Source organism: Hylobates moloch, unplaced genomic scaffold (assembly GCF_009828535.3).
Source record: "Hylobates moloch isolate HMO894 unplaced genomic scaffold, HMol_V3 SCAFFOLD_55, whole genome shotgun sequence".
NCBI classification, from domain to species: domain Eukaryota; kingdom Metazoa; phylum Chordata; class Mammalia; order Primates; family Hylobatidae; genus Hylobates; species Hylobates moloch.
This window is the reverse complement of record NW_026652330.1, coordinates 159,740-178,565: the sequence shown is the minus strand read 5'-3', so window position 1 is coordinate 178,565 and position 18,826 is coordinate 159,740. Positions and strand designations below refer to the sequence as shown.

Here is an 18,826-nt window from a genome sequence, read left to right as displayed (position 1 = left end):
GATGGGATTTCGCCATGTTGCCCAGCCTGTTCTGCTGAAACTCCTGGGCTCAAGCAATCCACTCACCTCGGCCTCCCAAAGTGCTTGGGATTACAGGTGTTAGCCACCGTGCCCGGCCGACCCCTCTCCATTGTAAAAGCCAATCTGTCAAATGAACTAATTGCACCTTTGGTTTGGCCAGTCAGGAAGCAGCTGAAATTGGCACATCTATACTTTGTAACTTGGGAAATGCAGAGTGGTATGTAGGAACAGCCCTCCCAGTCCTGTTCTACTGGTTTCCAACAATGGCATCCTGAGCTAGTTACCTCACTTTTCTTAGCCTTAGTTCCTCATATTAAAAATACGGATAATGGTGCCTGGACATATACGGGCTCCTCACTTATAGCAAATGCTCTGTAAGTGGCAGTTTATATTATTATTGGATTGTTCCAAATTTTTACATTCATTCGTTAGTAAGGCAATACCTTTAAATCATCCTTATAACTTCAACACACCAGTTTATCCTAAATACATTAGTAAATGGGCTCCTTACTGATTGACTACTCCTGGCAAGGTTTTCTGTAACCACTGGTCACAATCATAGGATGTATATTCTATGCATCCAGTCTAGGGTGCATTGTGTGTCTTTCTGCATGATTCTGTTAAAAGAAAGCTTACCTTAGGTTAGGATACAGGCTCAGGACCTCATAAGCCTGTTGATCAAGCCAGCCCAACAAAATCTTCAGTAACAAACTTTTCTACAGGCCTCTATCTTGTTTTATGTCCTTGCGAACATGACCTGTAACCACATGGCAATACTTTGTTTTAGTCCCCACCATTGTAAAATGGGGTCTTTCTTCTGTGCTAAGTCAGTTCCTGGGTGGGGGTCACAAACTCAGATAAGCCAGTTTATCGATCTGGGTGGTGCTAGTTGACCCATCAAGGGCAGGGTTTGCAAAATATCTTAAGCACTGACCTTGAGAGCAGTTTAGGGAGAGTCAAAATCTTGTAGCTGCCAGCTGCATGGCTCCTAAGCAATGGTTTCTAATCTTGTGACTAGTTTCTTGGTCTGCTCCCCAGGAAAGAGGGATGGTTATCATCTTTGTTTTAGGCTATGAACTGTAAACCATACTACTTCCAGAGTTGGTTCAGTCTATGTCTAGGGATGGGGAAGGGCAGCTTTGGGGCTGGAAGCAAGGTGGAGTTGGTTGGGTCAAAACTCTTGCACTGTCTCAGTCACAGTTTTGCAATGAAGGTTTCAAAAGCTGTTTACCACCCCTTTGAAAATACCTTGTACACTCGCAGCTAAGTCATAACCTAATTTAGGCTGGTTGTTTCACCTGTGAGGTTACTTTTTGTAAAGTTCAAAAGCTGAAAAACTTAACTGCTTGGTGTGGCTAAAGTCAAGTAACAAGGGACTTAAAAGGATTTTCTTAAAGAGTGCTCAGTTTAATTAAAAGTGGATATCCAAGCAAGCGTGTATTTTAAAACCCTTTATGCTTTTCTCTTCTTGGATCCTGTTTTTTGAAAAAGGGCTTTTTTCTTCTCAGTTGACTGAACTATTTTTCTCCATTTTTTTTGTCTTGTCACTCTTAAGAGGCCCTAAGATAACTTCTGGTAGTCTGGGACTCCTTGGGAAAAACAGAGGAGGCACCACAGACCGTTTTGGGAAAACACACACACACACACACACACACACACACACACACACACCCTCTGTTTTCCTCATGAAACCCCAGGATTTAAAAGCAGCTAGATCTCTCTCAAAATCGAAGGTGCTGTTCTGTTTCGTATTGTGTTATCTGATAGTTTTAAGTTTTGGGGGTATCAAATTACTTTGTGTTATGAGAGGGCTTTGTGTAATAACTAGGTAAAAAATATACCTTAAGGGACGGCTAATAGTAGTTATGGAAGGATACTTAATTCTTTGCACATCTGGATCAGAGAAGCATGCTCTTGGCCACCTGGAAGATCTGGAAACATCCCCACCCCAAATTAAGGGATAAGACTCCTATGGGGAATGGGCTGATTACAAAATGGGCTGATTGCCTTTGGGTTGCCTTGCAATGAAATGCATGGTAGAAGCACTACACTGTCTTCTACCCATAGTATTTCCCTCCTTTTGGAAATCCAGGATACACTATAAAATGGCACCCTTAATTTTGAGGATCTGTCTTTGCCTTCAGCTGTGCCAGCTTATGAAGCCCTAAAAATGCATGCTTTCCTAGTCCTGTTCCTCCAAGGTCTCCACCCTGAAGCCAGTAATCCAATTAAGAAACCAGCAAATGAAAAATTCTACAAGTGCTAAATCTTCTATCTGGGTAGCTATATATGTGTTGTGTGTAATATCTATAAAAAGAGCTCTAATTAATTGGCTTAGAGAAAAATAAATGCTTAAATATTTTTAAGGAAAGATAAAAGCTGTAATGCCTCTTATTTAACATGACTTTAATTTTTAAGAAATAAAAAAGTCTTAAAGATTATTGGTAAAATACAAGTGCTACCAATATAAACAGGTGATCTAAATCATATAAGTCAAATACTAGGTTTGCTAAAGGTTTCAAGGTTGTAAACCAACTGCTTCACAATTTGGTAAGGCCTGGGGACATACAAAATTAACCACCTCCCCCCGACTCTGCCGGAAAAAGTAAGTGACTTTCTCTGTGCCTAGTACATAATCAAAACAACTTACAGGTTTCACATTAAAGTTAAAAATTGCTATGAGTTACTATCATAATATGTAATTTTGACTACTAAAAATAGATTTACATGCGAGGTGTGTAAAAACAGTAAAATGTGTTTTTTAGTAAGAGATTATAAGAAGGCATAGAAATGTGAATTTTACCTAGTCATAAAGAATTGTCTTAAATAAGATAAAGCTGAAGGTTTAAGCAAGTTATGGAAAGATTATAAAAATTAATCTGGCAAAAATCCCATGTGTAAACCTTAACTAAATTCAGAAGGGTATTATATGGTTTTTTCATAAATTGAGCATTGAAATAAAAGCACAGCAAAGTTGTCTTAAGACGCTAATGCGCCGTTCAGCAAAAGGGTTACAAAAGGTTTGTAAAGATTTCACCTCATGGTCAAATTGGTTAAGATTACATGGTATTGTCTATGAGGTTTCATTAAAAAATTGAGGCTGGGCGTGGTGGCTCACATCTGTAATCCCAGCACTTCGGGTGGCGAAGGTGGATGGATCACCTGAGGTCAGGAGTTTGAGACCAGCCTGAACAACATGGTGAAACCCCATCTCTACTAAAAATACAAAAATTACCCAGGTGTGGTGGCACATGCCAGTCATCCCAACTACTTGGGAGGCTGAGGCAGGAGAATCACTTGAATCTGAGAGGCAGAGGTTGCAGTGAGCTGAGATTGCACCATTGCACTCCAGCCTGGGCAACAAGAACAAAATTCCATCTCAAAAAAAAAATGGGGTTAACATTAAACTAATGCAAGGATAAATTTTGGCTTTGAACAGGATTTTCACGTAATAGTAAAGGTTAATGAAAGATTTTTGCTTTTTGAGTTATCATTTTGGCAAAATAAATAATTTATGGTAATCTAGACTTCTATTTCATAATATCAAGTGTTTTAAACTCTAACATATTTATCAGGCTTCCAAAATCAAACTTCAAGTTTCAAAATTATCTCTTCTGATGCCTGGCTTTCTGGATGGTTCAGAGGGCCTCTGAACCATCCAGGGAAGAGGCAAACAGGATTATTTGACATATTTAATTACACGGAATTGCTAAAATGATGTCCAATCTTCTTTAGGTTATATTTTGTTGAATAATACTAATACATGTTCTAAAATTGTATGGGATTTCTAAAATTCTAATGTCTATGTATATGCGATTAACCATAATTACGATAGAATTATTGTAAACCACAAAGATAACCAAATCTCTTTGTCAGTCATGTTTTTAACAGTAACTATGCTGGAAATTTTGTCATCTGCTGGCAATTGTTGTCTTGCTTTGTTCCTTTTCAAAAGGTAGTTTATAATCAAGCTATAGGACTTTTACAGGTGTTCTCAAATGCAGGTTTCTAACATTGGAATAGAGAAAATACATACAGGATTCATGAGGAGCTGAAATGTTCATGAATATCAAACAGGAGTTAACTGAATGAACTACACTAAAAGAAGTCTGACATAATCTTTCTTAACTTTTTGCTTGAAACACTGCTTATCCTTATTTTGTCCTTCAATGTCAGGGAAACTTTTATTTTAAGCTACCTACAGCTTTTAATAATTAAGTAAGGTATACTCTTGTGAACAAAATTTAAGGCATACTTCTTTTTCATTGCCTGGTTCCTCTAAAATTTGGAAACTATTTGTGAGTATTCTTAACTTACGGCAATATAGTTATTTGCATCAGTGCAATAAGAATCCATTTTCTTTTTCAACAGAATACAATTGGAGAAACTGGTTGTCTTTACCAAGACTTTGACTGGAAGGCTGTATTTCTTTTTAAGGAATCGAGCTTGACTTGAAGAGCCAATAAAAGCCCTTTGGGGAAGACTGGCCTCATACTCTTGCCTACACAGTCCCCCAGGTAGATTCCTGACCTATGGTCAGTAAAAAACGTCACTTTCTAACAGGTCCAGGTGCTCCAAACTTATCTTAGGACCTTAAGAGGAAAGGATCACCCAACTCACAGGTATTTAAGGATATAAACCCATGGCTGGACTTGGCTTTAAAAGGTCTTATCTGAGATTCTTTCTGGAACAGAGTTTCATCAAATCCAATCCAAAAGGCCTATGTAGAAATAATTATTCTTGTTGCACTTTATGCAAATAGTCAGGCCAAGCATATGACTAAACTTTATTCTACAAACAACATGGTCCTATCATAATTTGTTTTTACTGAAAATGAGGACTGGAGAGAAAAAAATTATGCTCCAAAATGTATACATTTTTCATTAAATTCTAGTTTCATTGGTTATTTTTATGTTTTTTTTTCCTACATTTTAGACTAGCCCTACTTATTCTTGTGAATCAAGTAATGATTTCCTGCAACTTGGGAAAAACAAAAATGTATGGGTAATGTAAAAATCTGGGTCAATATGCTAGTTCTGGCCAATTATCCTGCAAATCCTGCCAGGTAATAAAAGTGAGTAGGTTGCTCATAACCCAGAGATTTCTTTGGGAAAATAAAACCAAGGAACTTCATAGACCTTCCAAAAGGGAAATTCTGTATCTTGGCAACTAAAATTTTAGATGGAAATGATCTACTACAACACCCTTGTGGGAATCACTACACTCACTCTACTATTTGCGGTAGAGTTATACATGGTAGCACCTTCTTTTTTCTTTTTCATGGTAGCACCTTCTAACTGAAATATTGGACAGAGAGTTTCCACTGCTGTAGTATTTTGCTTAATTATTATCCTTATAGCATGAATAATAGCTATTGACAAGAGGTAAACATGAAGGTTTTACTATCACTGAGTCCACCAGGACTTTTTATTGGGTTTGGTAATATGTCACACCCTAGCTATGCAAAGAAGTTTATAAAGAAAATAGATTTTATATAAGAAAGGATCTTGTATGGTAAATTCTTATCCTAAAGAGAATAACTGCTTGTTTAAAAAGAAAGATGTTTAGGAAAAGTCAGAAATTTTAAGCATGTCATAAATGGTCTGTAGAAGTTGTGAAAGAATTAATAATTGCAGGAAAGATTTAGCCAAGGTTAATACTAAAGTTACTCTAGCCACCCAAATCCAATGCCACTTATCCTTTTATATTAACATTATTAACATTTGTTAATGTTACTTTTATATTAACACTATTAACATTTCAGCAGCATCCGGTGGAGGCAAACGAGTATTACAACCCATCAGAATGGCGGACAGCAATCAAACTCCAAATGGTGCTGTGGACAGAACTATGCATGGACATGCCTTTCTTCTGAGGACCCCAGGAGAAGTCCTAGCTGGTGTTCTCCACAGGGCACCCCTTTTCAGCAGGAAGTAGTCAGAAAGAGTCATCATCTAATACCCCTTAATAACAGGTGCTGGGAACAAGCCCCCCGAAATCTGGCCATAAACTGGCCCCCCAACTGGCCATAAACAAAATCTCTGCAGCACTGTGACATGTTCTTGATGGCCATAACACCCACGCTGGAAGGTGGTGGGCTTACCGGAATGAGGGCAAGGAACACTTGGCCCACCCAGGGCGGAAAACTGTTTAAAGGCATTCTTAAGCCACAAACAATAGCATGAGCGATCTGTGCCTTACAGACATGCTCCTGCTGCAGTTAACTAGCCCAACCTATTCCTTTAATTTGGCCCATCCCTTCGTTTCTCATAAGGGATACTTTTAGTCAATTTAATATCTATAGAAACAATGCTAATGACTGGCTTGCTGTTAAAAAATATGTGGGTAAATCTCTGTTTGGGGCACTCAGCTCTGAAGGCTGTGAGAGCCCTGATTTCCTACTTCACACCTCTATATTTCTGTGTGTGTGTCTTTAATTCCTCTAGCGCCACTGAGTCAGGGTCTCCCTGACCGAGCTGGTCTCGGCAGTTAGGGTTACCACTCCTGAGTGGGGAATAAGATAGGAGTTAAAAAGAAATTATTTAGGCAGATAGTGAGGGTAAGGAGTCCTCATTAAGGTTTTAATTTTAATGAAAAACAGCCCCCAAATCATTTTCTTCTCTAACAAAGAGCAGCCTGTAAAATTGAGCTGCAGACATAGACAAGTAAGCTGGAAGCTTACAAAGGTGAATGCCAGCAGTTGTGCCAATAGGAAAAGGGTACCTGGGACTAGGCATGATCAAAATGGCGGCTCCATCTTCCCTTCTCTTTGCCAGCCACGTGTACAGTATGGAGCAGACAAGATGGTGCTGGTCAAGTAGAAAGCCCATTTGCATATTAAGATTAGGGTGGGGTGACAAGCCTTCCCCACATGCTATGTAAATGTCACACCTAGTTGAATCAATCTGTAGGCCCTACATAAATCAGACACTGCCTCCTCAGGCTTGCCTATAAAATCTGCTGTGGTCCACTGCAGGCCAGCTTTTACCTTTTGGATGCCCCTCTCTCTCTCATAAGAGAGAAAGCTGCTCTCCTCTCTCTTTTCTTCTGCCTATTAAACCACTCCTTAGCCCACCCACGTGTGTCTATGTCTTTAATCTTCTTAGTGTGAGACGAGGAACCCTGGGTATTTACCCCCTCAACAATGCCGCTTCACTAAGGGTGGGGTGTAGTGGCTCATGTCTATAATCCCAGCATTTTGGGAGGCCAAATGGAAGGACTGCTTGAGCTCAGGAGTTTGAAACTAGCCTGTGCAACATAGCCAGACCTTATCTTTACTACAAATCACAAAAATTAGTTGAGTGTGGTGGTGTGCATTTATAGTCCCAGCTACTCAGGAGGCTGAGGTGGGTAAATTGCTTGAGCCTAGGATGTCAAGGCTGCAGTGATCATGCACTCCAGCCTGGGTGACAGAGTGAGACCCTGTCTCAAAAAGATAATCCACACAATAAAATATTCAGCCACAGAAAGGGATAAAGTACTAATTCATACTACAATATGAACTTTGAAAACATTATGCTAAGTGAAAGAAGGCAGACACAAATGTCCACATATTGTATGATTCCACTTTTGTAAAATGTACAAGATAGCCAAATTCAAAGGCAGAAAGTACTTTAGTGGTGGCCAGAGGCTGGGGGAAGGGGGCAGGTAGAAAAATAAGAAATGAATACTAATTATATATAGAGTTTCCTTCTTGGGGGATAAAAATTTCCTGACAAGAATTTACGAGGGAGGTTCCAAGATGGCCAAATAGGAACAGCTCCAGTCTACAGCTCCCATTGTGAGCGACACAGAAGATGGGTGATTTCTGCATTTCCAACTGAGGTACCGGGTTCATCTCACGGGGGCTTGTTGGACAGTGGGTGCAGCCCATGGACCATGAGCTGAAGCAGGGCAGGGCATCGCCTCACCTGGGAAGTGCAAGCAGTCAGGAAATTCCCTTTCCTAGCCAAGGGAAGCCACGACAGATGGTACCTGGAAAATCGGGACACTCCCACCCTAATACTGCGCTTTTCCAGTGGTGTTAGCAAACGGCACACCAGGAGATTATATCCCGTGCCTGGTTTGGAGGGTCCCACCCCCATGGAGCCTCGCTCATTACTAGCACAACAGTCTGAGATCAAACTGCAAGTTGGCAGCAAGGCTGAGGGAGGGGTGTCCGCCATTGCTGAGGCTTGAGTAGGTAAACAAAGAGGCCAGGAAGCTCGAACTGGGTGGAGCCCACGACAGCTCAAGGAGGCCTGCCTGCCTCTGTAGACTCCACCTCTGGGGGCAGGGCACAGCTGAACAACAGGCAGCAGAAACTTCTGCAGACTTAAACGTCCCCATCTGACAGCTTTGAAGACAGCAGTGGTTCTCCCAGCACGGAGTTTGAGATCTGAGAATGGACAGACTGCCTCCTCAAGTGGGTCCCTGACACTCGAGTAGCCTAACTGGGTGGCACCTCCCAGTAGGGGCAGACTGACACCTCATACGGCTGGGTGACCCTGTGAGATGAAGCTTCCAGAGGAAGGATTAGGCAGCAACATTTGCTGTTCTGCAATATTTGCTGTTCTGCAGCCTCTGCTGGTGATACCCAGGCAAACACGGTCTGGAGTGGACCTCCAGCAAACTCCAACAGACCTGCAGCTGAGGGTCCTGACTGTTAGAAGGAAAACTAACAAACAGAAAGGACATCCACACCAAAACCCCATCTGTACATCACCATCATCAAAGACCAAAGGTAGATAAAACCACAAAGATGGGGAGAAACCAGAGCAGAAAAGTTGAAAATTCTAAAAATCAGAGCACCTCTTCTCCTCCAAAGGAATACGGCTCCTTGCCAGCAATGGAACAAAGCTGGACGGAGAATGACTTTGATGAGTTCAGAGAAGAAGGTGTTACACCTTATAATTTCAAGAATTACATTGAAGTTACAGCATGGAATTGTTCTAAGAATAAACACATGGGTTAACAGAATAGAATACAGAGTCCAGAGGCAGATCTTTATAAATGTTTTTAATAAAGGTGCCAACTTTAATCCTTAAAGAAATAACTCTTTTTACCAAATCTTTCTGGAATAACTGGATATACACTGAAAATGAATGAGCCTCTCAATTTTACCTCACAGTATATATAAAAATTACCTGCAGTAGACCATAAACTTAAATGTAGCAACTAAAACTATAAAAAATTTGGAAGAAAGTATAAGAAACATATTTTGTGACCTTAGAGTAGACAAAGATTTCTTAAATAGGCTTTTTGTGTCCTATCACAAAATTATAAAAGAAAACATTGATGAATTCACCTCCATCAAAATTTTAAAACTTCTACTCTTTATAAAACATTGAGGAAATGAAAGACATGTCATAGAATAAGAAAAGATTTATTTATAATACATCCAAGGGATGTGAAGGACCTCTTAAAGGAGAACTACAAACCACTGCTCAATGAAATAAAAGAGGATACAAACAAATCGAAGAACATTCCATGCTCATGGGTAGGAAGAATCAATATCATGAAAATGGCCATACTGCCCAAGGTAATTTATAGATTCAATGCCATCCCCATCAAGCTACCAATGACTTTCTTCACAGAATTGGAAAAAACTACTTTAAAGTTCATATGGAACCAAAAAAGAGCCCGCATCGCCAAGTCAATCCTAAGCCAAAAGAACAAAGCTGGAGGAATCACGCTACCTGACTTCAAACTATACTACAAGGCTACAGTAACCAAAACAGCATGGTACTGGTACCAAAACAGAGATATAGACCAATGGAACAGAACAGAGCCCTCAGAAATAATGCCGCATATCTACAACTATCTGATCTTTGACAAACCTGACAAAAACAAGAAATGGGGAAAGGATTCCCTATTTAGTAAATGGTGCTGGGAAAACTGGCTAGCCATATGTAGAAAGCTGAAACTGCATCCCTTCCTTACACCTGATACAAAAATTAATTCAAGATTGATTAAAGACTTAAATGTTAGACCTAGAACCATAAAAACCCTAGAAGAAAACCTAGGCAATACTATTGAGGACATAGGCATGGGCAAGAACTTCATGTCTAAAACACCAAAAGCAATGGCAACAAAAGCCAAAATTGACAAATGGGATCTAATTAAACTAAAGAGCTTCTGCACAGCAAAAGAAACTACCATCAGAATGAACAGGCAACATACAGAATAGGAGAAAATTTTTGCAACCTACTCATCTGACAAAAGGCTAATATCCAGAATCTACAATGAACTCCAACAAATTTACAAGAAAAAAATCAAACAACCCCATCAAAAAGTGGGCGAAGGATATGAACAGACACTACTCAAAAGAAGACATTTATACGGCCAAAAAACACATGAAGAAATGCTCATCATCACTGGCCATCAGAGAAATGCAAATCAAAACCACAATGAGATACCATCTCACACCAGTTAGAATGGCGATCATTAAAAAGTCAGGAAACAACAGGTGCTGGAGAGGATGTGGAGAAACAGGAACACTTTTACACTGTTGGTGGGACTGTAAACTAGTTCAACCATTGTGGAAGTCAGTGTGGCGATTCCTCAGGGATCTAGAACTAGAAATACCATTTGACCCAGCCATCCCATTACTGGGTATAGACCCAAAGGATTATAAAACATGCTGCCATAAAGACACATGCACATGTATGTTTACTGCAGCACTATTTGCAATATCAAAGACTTGGAACCAACCTAAGTGTCCAACAACGATAGACTAGATTAAAAAAATGTAGCACATATACACCATGGAATACTATGCAGCCATAAAAAATGATGAGTTCATGTCCTTTATAGGGACATGGATGAAACTGGAAACCATCATTCTCAGCAAACTATCGCAAGGACAAAAAACCAAACACCGCATGTTCTCACTCATAGGTGGGAACTGAACAATGAGAACACATGGACACAGGAAGGGGAATGTCACACACAGGGGACTGTTGTGGGGTGGGGGGAGGGGGGAGGGATAGCATTAGGAGATATACCTAATGCTAAATGACGAGTTAATGGGTGCAGCACACCAACATGGCACAGGTATACATATGTAACAAACCTGCACGTTGTGCACATGTACCCTAAAACTTAATTATAATAATAATAAAATTAAAAAATATATATATAATACATATATCTAAAACAAAGGACTGGTATTGAAAATATATAAAGAACTCTTGGCCAGGTGTGGTGGCTTATGCATGTAATCCCAGAACTTTAAGAAGCCAAAGATGGAGAACCACTTCAGGCCAGGTGTTTGAGAGCTTGGGCAACATGGTAAGACATCATCTCTAATATGTAAAAAACAAAATAAAACTACTTCTACAACTCAATATAAAGAAAGAATACAAGCCAGAGGCTGGGCACAGTGGCTCACACCTGTAATCCCAGCACTTTGGGAGGCTGGGGCGGGCAGATCATGAGGTCAAGAGATTGAGACACAGTGAAACCCTTTCTCTACTAAAAATACAAAAAATTAGCCAGGCATGGTGGTGGGTGCCTGTAGTCCCAGCTACTGGGGAGGCTGAGGCAGGAGAATGGTGTGAACCCAGGAGGCGGAGCTTACAGTGAGCCGACATCACGCCACTGCACTCCAGCCTGGGTGACAGAGCGAGACTCCATCTAAAAAAAAAAAAAAAAAAAAAGAATACAAGCCAGAAACAGAAACAGTGGCACATGCCTGGAATCCCAGCACTTTGGGAGGCAAGAAGATTACCTGAGGCCAGGAGTTTGAGTCTGGCCTGGACAACATAGTGAGACCTCATCTCTATAAAAAAGATTTTTTAAAATTAGCTGGGTGTGGTGCTGCATGCCTACAGTCCCAGCTACTTGAGACGCTGGAGCAGGAGGATGGCTTGGGCCTGGAAGATTGAGGCTGCAGTGAGCCAAGACTGCACCCCTGTACTCCAGCCTGGGCAACAGAGTGAGAACCTATCTCTAAAAAAAATATAATAATAAAAATAAAATAAATTTTTTAAGAATACAGACCACTCCATTAAAAATGTACAAAAGATTTGAACAGATGCTTCACAAAAGAACATATATAAATGGCCAAAACATATTCATGGTCATTAGACACCCTCAAAAGGCAAATTAAAACCACTATTTACTAGATATACCCTGGCACTTGCATCAGTCTGTCTTGGGTTTGATTGCTTTGCTCACCACTTTAGAGGCTGATAATGCTGAATATAGTAGACACTGTACACACTGGAGCCTACACTTTATTAGTTCTCCATGATTTGCTCAAATTGGTTGTATCTTCATAAGATTCTTTTCTCTTCAGAGAAACAATCTACTATATTCTCCAAATTAATTGTTCTCTATGAGGAAGAAATGAACAGAACACATCCTCTGTAGCCCTCTTTACTCTTCCACTCTAATTAGCTGAGCAATAGAAAAAGACAGCCAAATAAGAAGAGTAGCAAGTGATTAGCACCAATTACTCTAGTATACTCTGTAAAAATGTAACTCAAAAATTAGAAATCAGAAAGAACAGAACTTTAAAATACAATACCTGTTCTCTCTGTTCACCACCCACAGTTTTTCCAGGGGAGTGGTTTCCAAGTTGCTTATTCTCTTGAGATTCACACACCTCTCCTTTAAGTCTTTCGACCTTAAATACAAAAGTAAACATCTTGTAGACTTCTCAATTTTTGTTTGTATAAATTACTGCTTTGTTTTTTAATTATACAAGTAATATATAAATACACTCTTCTTGTAAAACTTCAACACATAGGTATACAGAATAAAAAATGGTATTTTCCTTCATATCACAACTGGTCCTCCTTTTCCAGAAGTAACACTGCTTGGAATGTACCCTACCTGAACTTTTTCATGCATACACACATGTATTAAATATATAAATGTATTAGATACATAAATTTACAAAGACTTAGACAACTTACCAATCTTCACTTGTTTATTCATTCTTTTTATGATTGCATTTTTATTGTGTTAAAATACATATAACACAAAATTTACCATGTTAGCCATTTTTAAGTGTACAGTTCAGTGGCATTAAGCATCATTAAGCATATTATTATTGTCAAGCACACTGTTGTGCAACCATCACCACCATCTATCTCCAGAACTCTTCATCTTGCACTGAAACTCTATACCCATTAAACAATAACTCCCATTACTCCTTCTTCCCAGCCACTGGCAACCACCATTCTATTAATACTTTCTGTCTCTATGACTTTCACTACTCTAAGCGTGTCATATAAGTGTATGGCTACACCACATTTTGCTTATCTGTTCCTCTATCAATGAGCATCTGAGCTGCTTCCACCTTTTGGCTATTGTGAATAATGCTACTATGAATATGGATGTACAGATATATGTTTGAGTCTCTGTTTTCAATTCTCTGGGGCATATATCCAGAAGTGGAATTGTCAGACCCCATGGTGATTCTATATTTAACTTTTAGAGTAACTGTTTTCCATGGTGGCTATACTACTTTAGATTCTCACCAGCAATGCACAAGGGTTCCAATTTTTCCACATCAACATTTGTTATTCTCTGTTGTTTTGATAGTAGCCATCTGATGGCTCTTTAGTCACTCTTGCAAAAAAATTTCTAAAGCACCTAGTATTATGCCAGGTATTTTCTTAGATATTAGATATATGATTATTTAATGAGTATAACTAAAATTGAAGAGATGTATTTAAAATTTGGAAGTACATATTTTTAAAAATCAGTAAATTGCTAAGAAGAAATGGTTAAAAATATAAACAATTAAAGATTTAGTATTAATAATCTTAAACTTATCCAATATAATAGAGTAATATTTTCTATGTGGTGAATGTGTTAACTATAAACTATTATCTAATTCCTTATTTAAAAGATCCTAGATTTACATGATAGCAACAGTGTTGCAGTTTAGCATAGGTAGTTAAAATGTGTAAAATATAAGTACTGATAGAACGCATCTAGGTCAAAGCATGGCATCCCCCTGAGATGTTACAGCCACCAGTATTGGTCCCTGCTAAAGACCAACTTACATGTTGTATATCTGTGTTGCTTATGCTGTTGATTGTTACGGTAGACACATTTAAATAAGTTCTAAGAAGTAAATTAAACTTACCATTTCACCAAGCATCTTTTTTTCTGAGTCAAGGGATCGAACCCTATTTCTTAAAGCCAGAATTTCCTCATCCAATCTCTGATTATGTTCCTTCGCTTTCTGTAGGTCAGCTGCATCTAAAACAGAGAAGAACACAGTTTACTCAACTGGATCAAAGTTTTAGTTTCAGGGGTACTAACTCTAAAAACGAAGGAAGTGCTATTGCCTGCCCTTCTTGTCAGTCCTACCATGTCTCTGCATATGTGGCTGGTTCTCTGTGCAGGAGAGCCACTAGGCTCTCACGTCTAGTCCTAGAATATTCTACCAACCCAAAGAAACAACAGAGAAATTTTATATTACTCACACCAGACCAATGAATTGGACTTTTTGAGTGTAGGGTTTCCAGCAATAGAGATTCTTCTAGGACCTAGAATTTTAAAACAATTTAGCCTAGCCTACCTTTTAAAAGTTAAATGACCAAAAAACAAAAATGGTCTTCCTACATGCCTTTCAGTCCTGTCTCTTTTACATACCTCCTAGTCCATTAGTTTATATATCTGTTCTTAGAACAATTCCATGCTGTAGCTTTATTGTAAGTCTTGAAATTGTAAAGTGTTAACACCTCAAATTTTATTGATCACAAATGGAACATAGGCTTTTTGTTAATCAAACTACATAGTTTTGTTCAAAGTGAATATTTTTATCCCACCTTTCACCTAGTACCATGTCGCAAAATAATATTTTTAACACACAGTAAATATTTTCAGAAATTTATATATATTTATAGTAATATACAAACAGACGAAGTTGTGTTAAAAATATTCAACAACTGGTTAAGGATGTACCCTCATCTATAAGAATGTAGCTCTGAAGTAGAGTTCTAGAGAACATTTTGCTGTGCTAAATATTATCTCTTTAGTGGCTGGGAAGACATGGGGCTGGAAGGAGCTAAGACAATTAGGGCAGGTAGGAATGCTTGGAAGACTCAGGACAACAGCTACTTACAACTCAACACAGAATTATTCCAGTATCTTCACAACATTACTGCCATACTAGTATATACCAGCTCACAGAGGTCCTGTGGGTACACGCACACACACACACACACTCCACAAATAAAAAACCCAAATTACATTATACCACACATCTTACTCTACAACTTGTCATATTCACTTGATAATATATCACAGAAATCAATTCATGTCAGTGCACACTTGGCTTCTTGTCATCTTAAATAGCTGCAAAGTATGCCTCGTATAGTCACTTATTTAACAATCTATTGTTGGTAAACATACTGCATTTAATTTTACTATCCAACAAGTTATTTCTTACTCTCTGTACTTCTTTGTTAACTGGCCACTTAAAAAGGTGGGAAGTATTCTCTTCTTCAATTTTCTGGAAGAAATTATATAAATTTAGTATTATTTATTCCTTAAATAATTACTCTTATTAGAATTCACTAATGAAGCCATCTGAGCCTGGAGTTTTCCTCATGGGAAGATTTTTATTTTTTAATTTTATTTTATCTTTTATTTGAGTCAGAATCTTGCTCTGTTGCCCAGGCTGGAGTGCAGTGGTGCAATCTCACTGCAGTCTCCGCCTCCTGGGTTCAAGTGATTCTCCTGTCTCAGCCTCCTGAGTGGCTGGGACTATAGGCATAGGCCACCACACCTGGCTAATTTTTTTTTTTTTTGTATTTTTAGTAGAGACAGGGTTTCACCTTGCTCACCAGGCTGGTCTTGAACTCTTGACCTCAAGTGATTCACCCCCCTCGGCCTCCCAAGTGCTAGGATTACAGGCATGAGCCACCATGTCCGGCCCATGGGAAGGGTTTTAACTAAAAATTCCGTCTCTTTACATAGATTTAGAGCTATTTCTTCTTAGGTGAGGTTTGGTAGTTTGTGTCTTTTAAGGAATGTGTCCACGTCATCCAGGCCATCAATTTATTGGCATAAAGTTATTCATGATATTCCCATATTATCTTTTTATTCTGTAGAACTATTCTGTTATTTTTTATATTGGTAATTTGTGACCTCTCTTTTTTCATGACCAATCTAGCTAAAAGTTTATCAATGTTGTTCTTTCTGAAGAAGCAGCTCTTGGTTCCACTGATTTACTCTATTGTGATTCTGTTTTTAGTTTTGTTGATTTTTTTTCTGTTTTGAGACGGTGTCTCGATCTGTCGCCAGGCTGGAGTGCAGTGGCACAATCTCGGGTCACTGCAACCTCTGCCTCCCAGGTTCAAGCGATTCTCCTGCCTCAGCCTCCCGAGTTAGCTGGGATTACAGGCGTGCACCACCACGCCTAGCTAATTTTTGTATTTTTAGTAGAGATGGAGTTTCACCATGTTGGCCAGGATGGTCTTGATCTCTTGACCTCGTGATCCACCTGCTTCAGCCTCCCGAAGTGCTGGGATTACAAGCATGAGCCACAGCGCCCAGCCACTTTTGTTGATTTTAACTCTTATTTTAATATCTCCTTCCTTCTGCATGCCTTGGATTTAATTTTTTCTTCTTATTCTGTTCTTATTCTTCTTATTCTCATTATATTTAATTATATTCTTATTGTTCTTATTCTGCTCACCTTACCCTGGGTTTCTGAGGTATAGACTTAGATTATTTTGAGTCCTTTCTTGATTTCCAGTATAAACATTAAATACTATAAAATTCCCTCTAAGTACTGATTTAGCTATGTCACAGAAATGATGATATTGTTGCATTTTCATTTTCTTCAAAATATTTTCTAATATCTCTCTTAATTTTTTTCTCTGAAGGCATGGTCTTTTTATAAATATCTTTTTAGGCCGGGTGCAGTGGCTCACTCCTGTAATCCCAGCACTTTGGGAGGCTGAGGCAGGTGGATCACAAGGTCAGGAGTTCAAGACCAGCCTGGCCAACATGGTGAAACCTCGTCTCTACTAAAAATACAGAAATTAGCCGGGCATGGTGGTAGGTTCCTGCAATCCCAGCTACTCGGGAGGCTGAGGCAGAGAATTGCTTGAACCTGGGAGGTGGAGGTTGCAGTGAGCTGAGATCATGCCACTACACTCCAGCCTGTGCGACAATGTGAGAATCCGTCTCAAATTAAAAAAATCTTTTTAATTTCCAAATATTTCCAACTAACCTACTTCTGTTACCAATTTTCAGTTTAATTCCATTATGATCAGGGAACATAATTTGTATGATTTCATTTTTTTCACAGAGATTTGCTTTATGGCCCAGGATGGCCTCTCTTTTTTTAAATTTTGAACTTTAAATAGATTCTTGGACCAGTGCTTCATATCCATCAGCTAATTAGACTTTAGCACCTGTCTCATCCCCAGTGGCTTTTCCAGAACAATTACCTTCATGAATTTTCTCAAATCAAACTTGGGCATCTTCAGCATTTTTACTTTTCTAACAAAGACATCATGGAGAAGATAAAGAGATTGGCAAAGCTTTTCTATTTTCCAATGCTGTCTGGAATCAATTTATTGACCACTTCTTTCAAGTCATTTGCACCTTTCAGGTCATAATTTCCATCATTTTCTTCTGGATTTCGCAGACCTGTTGGTGCTGAGCATAAGAGGCCTTCTGTATCAGATTGTTGTGTTTTTTAGTAAAGTCAACACGGAGTAGATGAAACAAATAACCATTGGTAGTCTTGACATCAACGTGAGGTTCAATCATGGTCTGCCATTTTTTGACCATGGAACACATTTTGTCACGGGTAAATCCACGCCCTGGAAGTTAGTCAGTTTTTATCCTGAACATCTTCAGCAATCAGCTTGAATTTTCTAAATGCAACTTCATCATTCTGCAGATCAGCAAGACTCACTTCAAACACACGACCCTTGAGGCTATCAGATGCAATTTTGGTTCCTTGAGTCCTGGTGACTAGCATCTCTCCAATATTTCTTATACTGAACATAGCAAGTGCTTTTACATCACACCCATCTTTCTTAGAAAATGGATCAACCACTTTATTTTTGGCTTTTTGCTACCTTTCCTAAGGTGCTTGTTCTTGCCAACAGCCATGGTGCTGCTCACAGAGCCAAAAGGCTATATGAGATGTTTTGATACAGGCATGCAATGCGTAATAATCATGTTATGGAAAATGGGTTATCCATCTTCTCAAGTATTTATCCTTTGTGTTACAAACAATCCAATTATACTCTTTAAGTTATTTAAAAATGTACAATTAAATTATTATTGACTACAGTCACCCTGCTGTGCTATCAAATACTAGGTCTTATTCTTTCTTTTTTTTTTTTTTTTTACCCATTAGCCATTCCCCACCTCCCCCTGAAACTGCCCCTCTACTCTCCTTCCCAGCCTCTGGTAACAATCTTTCTGCTTTCTATGTCCATGAGTTCAACTGCTTTGATTTTTAGATTCCACAAATAAGTGAGAACACGCAATGTTTGTCTTTCTGTGCCTGGCTTATTTCTGTTAGCATAATGATCTCCAGTTCCACCACAATGGTCTCTCTTGGTGAATGTTTCATGGGTATATGAAAAGAATGTGTATTCTGGTGAAATTTTCTATAAATATCAACTAGGTCATGTGGATTGCTAGTATTTTTAGGACTTTTATATCCTTACTGATTTTTTTCTGTTTACTTGTTCTATTAATTACTAAGAAAGCAGTGTTCATTTTATAATTGTATTCATACATTTTTAAAAGGAGGGTATGTGTAGTTTTAGAATTTAATAACTGGTAAACGTATTTAAAAATGTTTTAGCCATTACCATTAAAATAGTCA

The 18,826-nt window shown here is 38.8% G+C and overlaps 1 protein-coding gene across 1 annotated transcript in view; it reads right to left on the bottom strand.

Annotated features, from left to right (window-relative positions):
• Positions 1–18,826, bottom strand: part of LOC116463730 (coiled-coil domain-containing protein 30-like) — a 159,528-nt gene that overhangs the window by 120,847 nt on the left and 19,855 nt on the right. Inside the window, 2 exon segments of the mRNA XM_058434825.1 lie at positions 12,533–12,631; positions 14,105–14,220. Of these exon segments, the coding sequence (XP_058290808.1) occupies positions 12,533–12,631; positions 14,105–14,220 (215 nt within the window).